This window comes from Pygocentrus nattereri, chromosome 6 (genome assembly GCF_015220715.1).
Source record: "Pygocentrus nattereri isolate fPygNat1 chromosome 6, fPygNat1.pri, whole genome shotgun sequence".
NCBI classification, from domain to species: Eukaryota; Metazoa; Chordata; class Actinopteri; order Characiformes; family Serrasalmidae; genus Pygocentrus; species Pygocentrus nattereri.
The window spans coordinates 11,319,462-11,334,189 of NC_051216.1; the positions used below are offsets into that span (position 1 = coordinate 11,319,462).

At 41.4% G+C, this 14,728-nt stretch overlaps 1 protein-coding gene across 2 annotated transcripts in view; it reads left to right on the forward strand.

Moving 5' to 3' along the window:
* The window catches only part of vwc2l (von Willebrand factor C domain containing 2 like), a 46,060-nt gene extending 33,688 nt beyond the window's left edge, over positions 1 to 12,372 (forward strand). For both annotated transcript variants that reach the window (XM_037539069.1, XM_017707319.2), the window contains one exon: positions 11,317 to 12,372. In XM_037539069.1, the coding sequence (XP_037394966.1) occupies positions 11,317 to 11,468 (152 nt within the window). In that variant the 3' untranslated portion in view covers positions 11,469 to 12,372. The remainder of the gene's footprint in view (positions 1 to 11,316) is intronic.
* The last annotated feature ends 2,356 nt before the right edge of the window (positions 12,373 to 14,728 follow it).

The following is a 14,728-nucleotide window of genomic DNA, read 5'->3' on the forward strand; positions in this document are numbered from 1 at the left end:
TAATTAGATATCAAAACTTTGACATTTTCAGTTGAGAGGCGGCTGCTGTCATGCCCATCGGCATGGCTCACAATCTCAAAGGCAAGACATGGCATGGATTCCCCACTTCACACATAGTACACAGTTAGGCATCAGCTGGAAACTAGAATGGCCTGGGATCTGGACCAGGGGTGCTGAACCTTTTTCAGACTGCACCCCTTTTTAAGATATTTAAGATACATAAATCTATTTTTTTATATAATTTATTGACTGAGGAACGTTTCTCTGTTTAGTTTTCAGGAAGAAAGAGACACGGCTCACCCATTTGCTTTTTATTGGCTGACACTGCCAAGGTTTTCAGATTCACAGATCGGGAGTTATAGTTCACCTTGGCATGAAGCAAAATTATATGTTGCCAGAAACAAATACATTTTTTACATTCTCGTGTTATTTCCCATTTAAGTAACACTTTATTTTTCACCAGCCACCTGTCAAAATTATTTTCGGTTTTGTAAAGTGCATCTTTACAGCACACCTCCTGCAACACACCTCCTAGAACTACATCAGGACCCCCAGGTTAAGAACCCCTGATCTAGACTAGACATAACTTGTAAAGATAAGCAAGTTTTTAAAATATATATGAGAGTAAGATGTGAAATTTCTGTGGCTTGCAATGGAATTGCTATTTATTTGCTTTTTTGCTGTGGGATACGGGCCTAGAACACATTTACATTAAAAACATTAATAATTTGAAAACATTCATCGAAAATAAACTTCATATACAGGGTCACCCAAGTTAAAGGAATTTTAATCTAAAGTCAGTTAAATGTCTAAATATGTGTTTTGAATTCTGACTTTGAAGCAGTTTAGCAGAATGATCTGCACACATCCGTTTGAACATGCCTGGTCAAATAAAGTTGTGTTGATTTTGAGTGAAAATACGTTCAAACTAGAAAATCAACACAATGTAATTTTAGGGGTGCTCAAAGTTTTGCATGCGACCGTATATAGCATTAACGTGTAAAGAGAAATACAATTGCTTTCAATTAAGAGACCCTTATTAGTCGCACAATGGGGAAATTTCAACCCCGCATTTAACCCATCCGTGAAGTGAAACACCACATACACACTAGGGGGCAGTGAGCACACTTGCCCGGAGCGGTGGGCAGCCCAATCCGCAGCACCCGGGGAGCAGTTGGGGGTTAGGCGTCTTGCTCAAGGACACCTCAGTCATGTGCTGTCGGCTCTGGGGATCGAACCGGTGACCTTCTGGTCATGAGGCTGGATCCCTAACCTCCAGCCCACGACTGCCCCCAATTTTATTTACTAATATTTTATTTACTAATATAATACTTCCATGCTGGTTCATATGTACATATACAAATACACACTTTTAAAGAATTATAGATTTTTAAAAAATTTTAATAGTGATATTTAAATTAATATAGATTTAAGCTCTGTTTTTTTTGTACAGGGCATTGCATCGGGTAGACTGGAATGCTGCTCGATCATTAAAAATAGCTCTTTTTCCTCCCACTTCAGCTAATCTTATCAAGAGTCACATCGCTAAGTGACAGTGGAGAGAAATATTCATATCCAATCAAAAGACTTTCATAGTCCATTATAGTTTATGAGAAGAAAAAAGAGAAAGCATCAAGTTCTTCAGTACTCTATCCTTTCTGGTAGTGCTAGAAAAGTATTACTCTTACAGCAAGCTTTACTGGAAGGCTGTCATTTAATCTCCACTAGATTGCATTCCATTGAGGAATTGAGACAGTAAATGTCAAGAGACAATCATCCCGGCATTGGGAGAGCTGACAGAAGATCAACACTGACACAGAGAATGCCAAAGCTCAGTCAATCAAAGTATTCAGACATGGCAGCTTTTTTTTTTTCTTTTTTCATAGTTAAACTACAGTCTCCCACTGTGCATCACCCTGTCTGCCTGTCTGACACGCACGCATCCTCCCATATACACCCACGCAAGACTTTCTAGCGAGTTGGATCACGTCCTACAGGCCTGCGCAGGGAAAAGTAGCATTTTTTTTTAAAAGTGCTACTGCTAAACTGCTGAATTATGTCTAAGTGCACCTGGACAGCTGCTTACATATTCTAGCCCAAGGCACCGACGAGGCCTTGAGCTGCTTACAGAATGAGCGCGGAGCGACCCGATGATGGAACGGCCGCCAGAGCCACTCACGTACAGCAGGCTTCCACACAACTATAAGGCCGACACAGTCTGTTAGCGCGGAGCATTTGGTCTTTGTTCACCGGCCAAGGTGACGGGCTGCGGAAACACTGTCCTTGTTCCAGTGACACCCATATTCAGTGGCCGATGAGTAATCGCACTTGGCAGTGCCAGTGGTCACACATCTCCATGTGCACTCCCGTTGCCTGAGTGCTGGCCTCCCGCTCTTTGCCAAATAACTTTTAAAAGATCTATGGTATGTATCGACAGGAGAGGGGATTTGCAGATGTAAGCAATGTTCCGGAGTCCCTGGTGAACAAGCAGCATTTATGCTGGTGGGCAATGCGTACATCTAGGTGTCCTGCAGTTACCCATGAGCATGTCTTGATTATATTTGTTGCTAAACAGGGAAATTAAATTGTTATCGGTCTGAAATTGAAATTACAGCTGACTGCAAGTGATTAAATGGACCTCATTAGTGCTTGAGGATGCAATTGCTATACTAATAAGAGTGCTTGGGTAAGGCTCTTATTGCAATATTAGACGAGACCAGACCAAAGAGCATTTACACAGGTGCACTTTTACAGTATCTCATCGATTTAGCCATCCACGGTTGTGGAAAATTACCCAAGGATCCGTCTATGGAGTTTTAACCTGTCTAAGTCTCACTGCAATTATTTAACCTGGAAAATCTTTTCTTTGAAATAATTAAAGATCTTAAAAGATCTTGGCCAAGACGGGCAGCAGCACACAACAGGTAACAGGAGAGAGTCAACCCTGTCAACCATGAAGAGACTGTAAAATCATTTAAAGGGCCAATATCATAGATTTTTCTTGCATTTAATTGTTTCCTCTAAAGTCCACCTATGATATTTGTGTGTTTAAGTGCTAAAACCGATCATAATTCATTTTTTACACTACCTCTCTTTTTCCCCTTAGAATAAAACAAGAGGTTTTACTGCTGTGTCATTATGGCTGATATGTTCTGTTTGGCTGATCTGTATTGTGCTTTGTTCAAAAAGCCATCTGAGTTGTGAATAGGTGGGGTTAAACTGCTGTAGGCTGAAAACAATGAAAAACTGGCTGTTTTTTGCAGCTTAGTTTCTGTAAATGGACTGTATAAATTGGGATGTGAGTAGTATGTTTTAAAACTTTAGCAATGTTCACATACTACATTAAACCTTATTTAAAAATTCAGTTTTCTCATGATATGAGCCCTTTAAAACACTTACAGTCTGACCCACTTCCTCTCTTTGAACAATAACTTTTTATGGCCTATACTCCACATTTTTGTTGTATATCCCAGGAGGTCCACTGGTGTGGTTTTATCTATGAAAAATGGTCCTAATCCACTTTTACATGACCACTTTCTAACCTCTCTTTATCCCTAAGAATTAAACAGGCTGTTTTTCTTGCTGTGCTCTTAAGACTAATATAAGTGAATGGCCAGTGTTGGTCACTCTGCTCTGTACCTCATTCAAAAAGCACTCAGAGCTGAAACCCTCCTTATAACTTCAATATGAATGGGCAGAGCCGAATAGGCAGATATTTGTAATCTGGGTTGGCTTTTTGTGACGAGACACAATGAATTCAAAACAGGCCGTTTTTGAATCAAGAATCCCATGTATGGACTGTGTGGACTGGGCAGTGAAACCTCAAGTCTGGCCATGTTTATATCTTAATTCAAACTCCTTTATTTCAAAGCAAGGAAAATCTGGTTTTCTAGGTCCAGGGCCCCTTAAAATAAGTCACATTTACAAGTTTCTGACATTTTAGGTCTTTCTGTAGCAAATTCCAAACTAATTCTGTTTGTACATAAAGGATCTTGAGAAGATGCATATTTTGAGAACAGAGACTACATTTCATTACCTTTTTAATAATGTTACCTAAACAGAAAGTTAATAAGTAATAAGTGCACCTTTCTAAATTTAAGTGAGCCAATAAATAAGCCTATGCATCGCCAGGGAGGGCAAACTGTGAACATATATGGGTACAGGCTCCTAAACACTCCTGGAATTAATTAGTGGTAGAAGATAGCAGAAACAGTTTTTTGAGCCTCAAAATATAAGCAAGACTTATTTTTAAAATAAATCATTTTAATTTAGGCTAACCAACTTTGTCAACTATTGGTTATCGTTGTTGGCCCAGAAACTGCACACTGCTTACTCTATTATACGGCGTCAGACTCTGATACTGTAACACATTGTGTGACCCCTAAATGCCTCCGTTGACTTTTACAGACCTAGACGTAAGAATGAACCTCTGAAAAGATCATGGTGTCTTACAATTCACATTTCTTTTTAAGAGCTATTGTCTTCAAATGCAGCTCTAAATGTTCCTTGAAATTTTAATGCCATAAATATTGCATTTTTACGAGGCTGCAAGTACAATGATGGCACTCCAGACCTTTGTGAATTCACTGGCTCAAACTGTGTGACATGCCTTCGTGAGCAATACGAGAAACTGAAACAGTACAATTTATCATGATTTCCTAAATATGCTCCCTGTCTTTAAAACAAATTACCTGGCACGGTGACGGCAAACTGGAAGAAAACTTTTAAAATGTAAAAAAAAAAAAAAAAACAAACAAACAAAAAAAAAAAACGAGATATCCCAGTGGGCATACTTCAAATACAGGGGGCCTAGTAGACATGCATAATATGCACTCAGTTACTGCTATAACAGACATGTGGTGCCACAGATTGGCAATATAATAAAAATAGCATCCACGGCAGAGACTAGCGAGAGTACCATAAAATGGGTAAAAAAGGAGCATTCCAGCCTAAAACTAGAGTTTAATGTTACTTGTTGTTTTATTCAGTGTTCAGTAGTGTGGCGTTATATCCCTCAGCCTCACGGATTTCACAAAAATCATCAACATGTCATTTTCATGTTTTAACAAATAATACAACCAACAATCCTGATCGCTAACCAAGCCACTGATCTACAGGCTAAGAGACACAACCAAGCGAGTGTTACTGTACACAACCAGGCTAAGAGACACCACCAGGCTAAGAGACACAACCAGGCTAAGAGACACCACCAGGCTAAGAGACACCACCAGGCTAAGAGACACAACCAGGCTAAGAGACACAACCAGGCTAAGAGAAACAACCAAGCAAGTGTCCGTGTACACAACCAGGCTAAGAGACACAACCAGGCTAAGAAATACAACCAAGCAAGTGTCCGTGTACACAACCAGGCTAAGAGACATAACCAGGCTAAGAGACACAACCAGGCTAAGAGACACAACCAAGCAAGTGTCCGTGTACACAACCAGGCTAAGAGACACAACCAGGCTAAGAAATACAACCAAGCAAGTGTCCGTGTACACAACCAGGCTAAGAGACACAACCAGGCTAAGAAATACAACCAAGCAAGTGTCCGTGTACACAACCAGGCTAAGAGACACAACCAGGCTAAGAGACACAACCAGGCTAAGAAATACAACCAAGCAAGTGTCTGTGTACACAACCAGGCTAAGAGACACCACCAGGCTAAGAGACACAACCAAGCAAGTGTCCGTGTACACAACCAGGCTAAGAGACACAACCAGGCTAAGAAATACAACCAGGCTAAGAGACACAACCAAGCAAGTGTCCGTGTACACAACCAGGCTAAGAGACACAACCAGGCTAAGAGACACAACCAAGCAAGTGTCCGTGTACACAACCAGGCTAAGAGACACAACCAGGCTAAGAAATACAACCAAGCAAGTGTCCATGTACACAACCAGGCTAAGAGACATAACCAGGCTAAGAGACACAACCAGGCTAAGAGACACAACCAAGAAAGTGTCCGTGTACACAACCAGGCTAAGAGACACAACCAGGCTAAGAAATACAACCAAGCAAGTGTCCATGTACACAACCAGGCTAAGAGACATAACCAGGCTAAGAGACACAACCAGGCTAAGAGACACAACCAAGAAAGTGTCCGTGTACACAACCAGGCTAAGAGACACAACCAGGCTAAGAGACACAACCAGGCTAAGAGACACAACCAAGCGAGTGTCCGTGTACACAACCAGGCTAAGAGACACAACCAAGCAAGGGGTAGTGTAACTTTTACTCAGGTTCAAACTAAACCGTAAAAAAAATAAATAAATAAATAAATAAAATCTATCTATAAATGGGATGGATGGACAAACATGTATATCACAGTATAATTAAAATTTTCTGACAGTTTCAGTCTAATTCACAGTAAATATTTTTAGGCAAACCTATTGTAGGTTAAATATGGCTTAATATTCTGGGATGTCTTCAGCTTTAATAAGAATCATTTTAGTAAATTTAGTAAATGAATTACACAAAATAGTCAAAACAAAACTGAACAATAAAGACGAAACTATGTCAATACTGTTTTCTAACACTAGCTCCGCCAGCCAGGCAAAAATGTTGATTCACGTCTGAATTTCCACAAAGCTGAAGTGGACTTTTTCATCATATTTTCCACTCCACCTCAAATGTTAGCACTGGAATATAACTGCTGCACCATTTAAGGAAGAACAGGAAATTGGAGTAAGAAGCCAATTCCAGCTTTGTCAAATTTCCCAAGTCATTTGTCTCATACGTGCAGCCCACACACTTGTCCCTCCAACCATCAAACTCTGCTGGAATTGGGAAAACATTACAGTTATTCATGCTATAGTGCCAGCTGGTCCATGGTCCATCATCTGATGTTGCTGACTGAGTAAGGCAGCTTCTCAGGTGGCTTAAGAGGAAACAGAAACCCAAGTGTTCATGTCAGTCTAAGGCCAACCTCAAAAGACCAGCCATTCCCTTTGTGTCCGCTGCCTTGAAAGTGCACTACTCCACACAGAGCAGCAGGAGGTGATCGAGGGTTTGTGGTGTTTTCATTTTTATTTGACATATGACTGACACATCCATAACTTAGCCTTTCGGCTGAATGGGCTGGCTAGAGTCGTTTGCACTGTTTGTGCATCATGTAGTTTGGGCTTATTTCTGGCATATCGATGTGACAGTTCTGACTCTAATCAGAGGAAACATTTCAAGCCACTACTATGTTTCTCTTTATTTAGCACAAAATACATTTCTTAACCACTTTGGCCAGAGAAAATAAGCCTAACTGAGGTAAGATGGTTAGACAGTTACATAACTTTAGTATTTGGCTACAATAAGGTATTAGGCCGTATGCTATCTGCCTCCCTTCTGCATTTCACCACATAATGGGGGGGGGGCAACATTTCAATATCACCCTAAAAATTCACATTAAATCATTTATGCATTTTTAAAAGTTTCTCCCAACTTCAAGATACATCACTAGCATGGAGCTTTACCAGCGTTTAAACTAAAGTAAAAAAACTGTAGACTACAGCACTAGACTAAGACGCAGGTAAGTGTGATTATATAACAGATACAGCATTGGGTACATTTTTCACTTTGGCACGAGGGCTCCTTTAAAACTGGCGCACACAGGGACTCAGGTACATAAAATGATTCAAAACCACCTCAAGAACGGAAAAATAAGCAAATAAAACCAAATCCGTCCAACTTAATCAACACGAAATGCTTCTGATGACGACATACTGTAGTCTGTAAGATAGAAGAGGTTCCCTCAGAACCATCGATCATGTCAGGCAGTTCATGAATTATTCATGACTTTAAGACCAACACAAACACGGCTTCCAGACTCTCATGCCTTCCTGATACTCCACTGATCTGGAGATGTTGATTCTGACAGACGTGTGATAATCTGATTATCAGTATAACGTCGGCATTACTAGGTTAGACCCCACACAGCAGTGGTCACCAACCTTCTTACTGCAGAAATATTTTCCTGCAAAGACTGGTTTGCACTTTACTCTGCCAGAGCTGATCCAACTAATCAGCCTCATAATAAGACCCTGATTATATCGCTGTCATTATTATTGTCATTATTATTGTTATTATTATTATATTTATTCATTTATTTATTTAGCTATGGGGCGGCATGGTGCCATAGTAGGTAGCACTGTCGGGCAAAGTATTCCCGACCGGGTGAGCAGTGTCCTTTCTGTCTGGAGTTTGCATGTTACCCCTGTCTGCGTGGGTTTCCTCCGGGTACTCCGGTTTACCCCCACAGTCTAAAGACAGTCAGGCTGTTTGGACATGGTAAATTGCCACCAAAGGTACAAGTGTCTGTCTGTCTGCCCTGTGATGGACTGGCAACCTGTCCAGGGTGTATCCTGCCTTCTGCCCGATGACTGCTGGGATAGGCTCCAGCACCTCCCGTGACCCAGAATGAGAAGCAGCTTAGAAGATGTGTGTGTGTGTGTGTGTGTGTGTCTGTGTGTGTTTTGCCATATGCTGTCTTTTCTAAATGTTATGCTTTTATACATATATATACATGCCTCGCGTCTCCCAATGCTTAATTATATCTATATATCTATATATCTATATATCTATATCTATTTTTTTTTTTTTTTTTTTTTTTTTTTGGTCAGATGTGTGAGATTGGGTTGGAACTGAACTCTGCAGGATCTGTAAGAGGAGGCTTGATGACTGCTGCTGTATGGCATATTCAAACAATATGTACTTTCATGCGCAGTTAATCACACGAATATGTTATGCATACCAATAGTGGGAAGTATACAAGTCCAGATCAGGAAGAACTAAACAAACTATATACAGTCAATGGACTGTGCCATGTCCAAAAAGGAAAAGAAGCAAGCAGATCCTTTTCGACCCTCTTTGAACAAGAACGTCTTGGGACAACCATGAGAGTCTCTGGGGTAAATGTGGAAGGGAGAGTAAACTTATTAGTGTGAGAACAAACAGTGTGTGAAATTTCTAAAACAATCCAACGCTTTGCGAAGGCGGAGCTCGAAGTCACGTGCTTGTCAACACCGTCTGACAGACAACAAGCCTGTCGTGAGCCCCCAAACATAATGTAAATGAGCATAGCTGAAGAGTCCCCCGCTCTCCAAAAAAATAAATAAATTAATTAATTAATTAAGCATTTAAATGTGTGGCCTATGTGCACTGTTACCCTCGACATTATACCAACCACAATAAGCTAGACTATCTGTATATAAACACATTTTGATTTTGACATTTTTTTTTCTATTTTTTCCCCCAATTTGTTTGGTCTGGTTGTATTTTGAACTTGGACTGGCCCTGTAATGCAGCTTTTAAGGCCTGAACAGTCAGACCGCAAGACTTTATTATAATTATTTTAACAGGGCTCATCATGGAAGATCCACACAGCCACTCAATATTCAACACAGAATTCAACTTGAACCACTCTATCACCTCCTTCGTCCTCTGTTGTGTATTCATTGATCAAAAGACATCATTTCGATGGTCTGTCATCAGTAATCAGTGAGGCTTATCACTGTTGGAAAATCACAACAATCTCCAAATGCAGACACCAACAGGCTCAACCTGCAAACTTAAAAATGGCACGTCTGAATGAATATTTCATATGCAACTGAGTTTACTGCTCTATTTAATTCAGATTTATGCAGAACAAACCACACATTTCATCAGGTTTGGGTCTTTTCTTTTCCAGCAATAATAGGTTGCATAGCACTTGCACAAGCATGCTGAGAGTTCTTTGTTTGGAATCCCAATACTGGGAACGTGGTTAAGTGTATTTGCATTGCAGCATCATTCCCCACATTTCTAACAATGATATATATCTTATCAAACAAGAATCAATGTTTTCCTAAGATACACCACAATTATTAGATTGTGCAAAGACTACCATGTAAATATTACTACCACTCACTACTTCTCACCACCACCACCACCACTACTACTTACATACAGCCTAAAGTGATTTCCTGACATTGCACAAACAAGCATAGTAGTAACACAATTAGGAATATAGGATAATAGGCATGAGTTAATTTATGATTCAAGCTTGATTATAAATCAATTCTCAGTGTATCTTGACCTTTTTTTTTATTTGTATAGCCTACACTGTTCTTCCCCCCTGTAATTGTCATTAAGAAGTTATTTTAGCTTTGTTGACTATGGATGTAGCCTACACTCTAGAAGCTCTTACATCTCTATGCCTGTTTTATCATCTGACAGATTTAAATGAACAAAGAAATTGAGCTTTTCTTTTTTGTACCACCTACTGTAAACAGTATAGATCATAGTAGCATAGAGCCATCCCCCTGCCATAGAGCACTGCAAGGAAACATGCATGTGAGTTTTGTATAACTGTAGGAGAGAATACATTGAAACCTGATTATGATGTTTTTGTGAATCAATTCAGAATCTTTCTAGAGAGAATTGTAATCTACAAACCTACTGACCTTCCTTTCCCTGAATAATAACACAAAAAAAGGACAATTAAAATACCGAGGTGGCTTGAAAGAAACGCTCTGCTTCTGACTAATTTGCTGTCTGGTCTGTGCCCAACAGTATCTCCTCTGAAACGTCCCTGAAACAAAGGTTTGTGTTTGTAATGGAAGGAGAGAAACAGAGTAGCAGAAGAAAGAAAACAGACAGAAAGAAAATAAGGGAGCAAGAAAAAAGAAGGAGAAAGCTTTAGTGTTGCAAAAAGAGCCAGTGAGACTCCGGCAGACGGGACAGAGAGCGGAGACACAGCTCGGAGACAGAGCTCGGAATATGTGTATATGTGTGCGCTGCCAGCAAGGCCGCCTGCCAGCCTCCTGAGCTTAGAGCACATTAGAATGCAAAGCATTTCTGTACAGACACAGAGAGCGAGCGAGAGAGAGAGCAAGAGAGAGCAAGAGTGAGAGTGAGAGAGAGAGCAAGAAAGAGAGAGAGAGACAGGGTGGGAGAGTGAGAGTGTGAAAAAGAAAGGAAAAGAGAGAGAGAAGAGAAGAAGAAAACAAAGAAAGAGGAGGGAGAGAGCAAGAGAGAAAAAGGAATGAGAAGAGAAAGAGTGAGACAGAATAAATAAAAGACAGAAAAAAGAAAGAGAGAGAGAGAGAGAGAGAGAGAAAAAAAGAGAGAGGAGAAAGTGGGAAAAAAAAAAAGAGCTTTACTGCTGAAAAACAAGCCCATCGGTGCGTGCCCGTGAAAGAGATGTGTGCGTCTGTTCTGGCTTCAGAACTCCCCTGGGTGTCTCGAGCCGCTCCGCCATCCCCTCCAAAAGATCCTCTCGAGAGCTCCCTCTCATTACTATCTCTCTAACTCTCTCCCCACCCTCCTCTCTGTCCCCTGCGACAGGTCCAAATTGTTACGCCGGAACGACGATCATTCCAGCCGGCATTGAAGTGAAGGTGGACGACTGCACCATCTGCCGCTGCCACAACGGAGACTGGTGGAAGCCTGCACAGTGCCTGCGGCGGGAGTGCCTCAACGGCCAGACGTCATCATAGAAACCCCCTCTGGAATGGAGAGGAGGTGCATGCGAGCGACGGCGCCGTCCACCACCCGGGTGACCCATCTTGGGACTGGCAGGAGCACAATATGTTTGGCAAACTGAGGCTGCTGAGAAACACTGAGAAACACAAACACACTTTAAACCCTGGCAGTGTCGGAGGGAACGTCTGAAGGCACTGTTTGTTTCTATAGTGGTTTCATCCTAGTTTTACTTCTTGCTTATGCTGCTCAAACACAAAAGTTTCTAGACTTCGCGACTCAGTGAGAGCTGCTGATAAGCTGTTTGTTGAAGGCCGCATCATCTATTTATTGCTGCTGGTTTACGGACACGTTCAAAACGATGGAAGCTCCTCAGTTAGGATTAGCTCACGCTATTGCACCCAGTCGATAGCTACAAGAAGGGATGCTTTTTTTTTTCCTTCAGCCTCAGTTGAAGAGCTTTGGTGGGCTCCTTACAGCGACAGTAGGCCTGCTGCCTAGCACAGTACAGCTCATATAGAGCAACATCATCTCCAAATATGAATACAGCTCTACTCTGACGCTCCTGCATTTGTTATCCTGGATTTCATTTATATTTAGTGGTGTATTTTTTCCCTCTTTGGTGCTGGAGTTTGTTGGAGCACTATAATGATGATAAAGGCTTTAATCAAGAATAATGGAATTGGTATTAAGCTTCTTTATTAAGTACTGTTGATTTAGATTTTGTCATTTGATAGAGGCCAGGTCAAAAGTTCAAGGGAAATAGGTGGAAGGCCTTCTTAAGGCAAAAAGACCGATATAGGGCTGGCCTGAACAGCTTTGAATACTTGTTGATATTTACAAATACCTGAGAGCATTTCTCAAAAATCACCCTTAAAAGAGAGAGAAAGAGAGAGAAAGAGAGAGAAAGAGAGAGAGAGAGGGGGGAGAGAGAGAGAGAGGGGGGAGAGAGAGAGAGAGAGGGGAGAGAGAGAGAGAGAGGGGAGAGAGAGAGAGAGAGGGGAGAGAGAGAGAGAGAGAGAGAGGAGAGAGAGAGAGAGGGGAGAGAGAGAGAGAGAGAGAGGGGAGAGAGAGAGAGAGAGAGAGGGGAGAGAGAGAGAGAGAGAGAGGGGAGAGAGAGAGAGAGAGAGAGGGGAGAGAGAGAGAGGGAGAGAGAGAGAGAGAGAGAGAGAGAGAGGAGAGAGAGAGAGAGAGAGAGAGAGAGGAGAGAGAGAGAGAGAGAGAGAGAGAGAGAGAGAGAGAGAGAGAGAGAGGAGAGAGAGAGAGAGAGAGAGAGAGAGAGAGAGAGAGAGAGAGAGAGAGAGAGAGAGAGAGACACTTCCATTGTAATCAGTTTTAGTCCACATTGGCTTCGCTAAACTCTCAAAACATAAGACTTTTTCTAAACTTGCTCACATCATAGTGTTATGAGCTAGATTTAATATAATTTACTTAAATGTGATGATCTAGTTGGTGTGGTGATAGCAGAGCAGCTCCTGTGCTGCACTAACAGCGACAGGAGATACTTCTCTAAAGCTTTCTATCTGCTGTCTGTGCTGTCAAGTTTAAAACCGCTGTACAAATGTTACATAATACTGAAATAACCAGGTTATAAGGTTATATAAACATGACAAAACCATGCCATAAACATGTGTAAGCAGATGTCCTATGTGTTGAGTGTCATGTTACCATTACCAGTGACCATCATGACAGGTGATGCTGACATGACAGCTAATGTCACACACTGATGCAACACTTCCCTTGAACGCTGCTACATATCTGTGCTAAAAAACATGTCATGGTAAATGAAAACTTATGAAACGCATATGTCCAGTAATAAAACAGCATCATATTATTACCATTAACTGTCATGACAGATGTCACATGTTCGATGACATGACTGCTAACTAGTGTACACAGCAAAACTTAGCATGTGACAAACATTATGGCATCTATCCTGACAATTGCTAGTAATGGAAACATGACACTGTTGTATTATTGAACAAAATACGCAATGACATGTTATGTCAACGTTATGTAGCCGGGTTCAAGTAAAGCGAGGCAGGTACGTGAGGGAGTTGAAGGCGGTGTAGATTGGATTCATGGTGGTACTCAGACAAGGACCATGATGCATATTTGAGATGATTCATCAAACTTGTCATGACCCCATGGTATGGAGTAGGAGAGGCGCACTAGCAACCTTTACGCAGGTATGATTTCAGAGGCAGCTGTCACAGCCATGTGGAAGTTGTAGCAGTCTGTTGCACTCTGAGGCGAAGTGATGTGGATGTCTGGTAGGAATGTATAATGTATTCCCATTGGCAACTTAACAGTTGTTAACGTGGAAAATGTCAACAACTATTTTAAAGGCCTTTGCAGATATAATAACAATTATTATTATTTCCAGCATAATAACAAATGAAACGTAATGAAAGAATACTTGAGTATTTTAAGTATTTGGGCCAGCCCTAGACTGCTAGTAAAGAGATGGGACATGGGTGCTTCCTGGACCCTGTTAAGTTTTAAAATAAAAAAAAAAAAAAGATCAGTACAAAGGGAGAACAGCCAAAGACGGTCTATGTCAGGAGTGTCCAATCATATCCACAAAGGGCCAGTAAGGCTGCAGGTTTCCATGCCAAACTATCAGGAGCGCACTTGATTCTTCAAACAACTGATCATGTGCTTCTGCTTTGTTGCAATGAAAACCTGCAGCCATATTAGCAATTTGGTAGATAAGACTGGACACCTGTGGTCGATATAAATGAGACATTGCTGTTGTGATGGTACCTTCATGACAGTGTCCTGAGTGAGAAGTCACATGATTTTGGACTGTTACACAAGCGCAATTACACTGAGAGGTAGCCTCTCCAGACTAGTTTTCAGGCCTTAGAAGCCAAGAAGAAAGCAGAACACTGCAGCATTAATTCAGATTGCCCCTGCCTGCTTGAGATGTCCTTGTTTTTCTCCCCCCCCAGCACAAACAAGCAAAAGTCCTCCTAGAGGCCAACAGCTTGAACTTATCTAAGCAATTAGCAAGCCCAAAGCAGCCCGCTTTAATTTTCCTTAATCAGGCAATATTCTGTGATAAATTACCCACCAGACAAGAACAGCAGTGGGGTAGGGAGCCGAACTGAAGGCGGGAATCTGCACACAGGCTGCCGCTTCAAAGCTACATTCTTAAACGCTTCCTCTCATCCTCGACACGCTGTAGTCCCGGCTCGCAGCAATTTTCCATCTCTCAGCTTTTTAGCGACCACATGTTGATCCACCGAAGCGCTTAAACCACTGAAGCACTCCT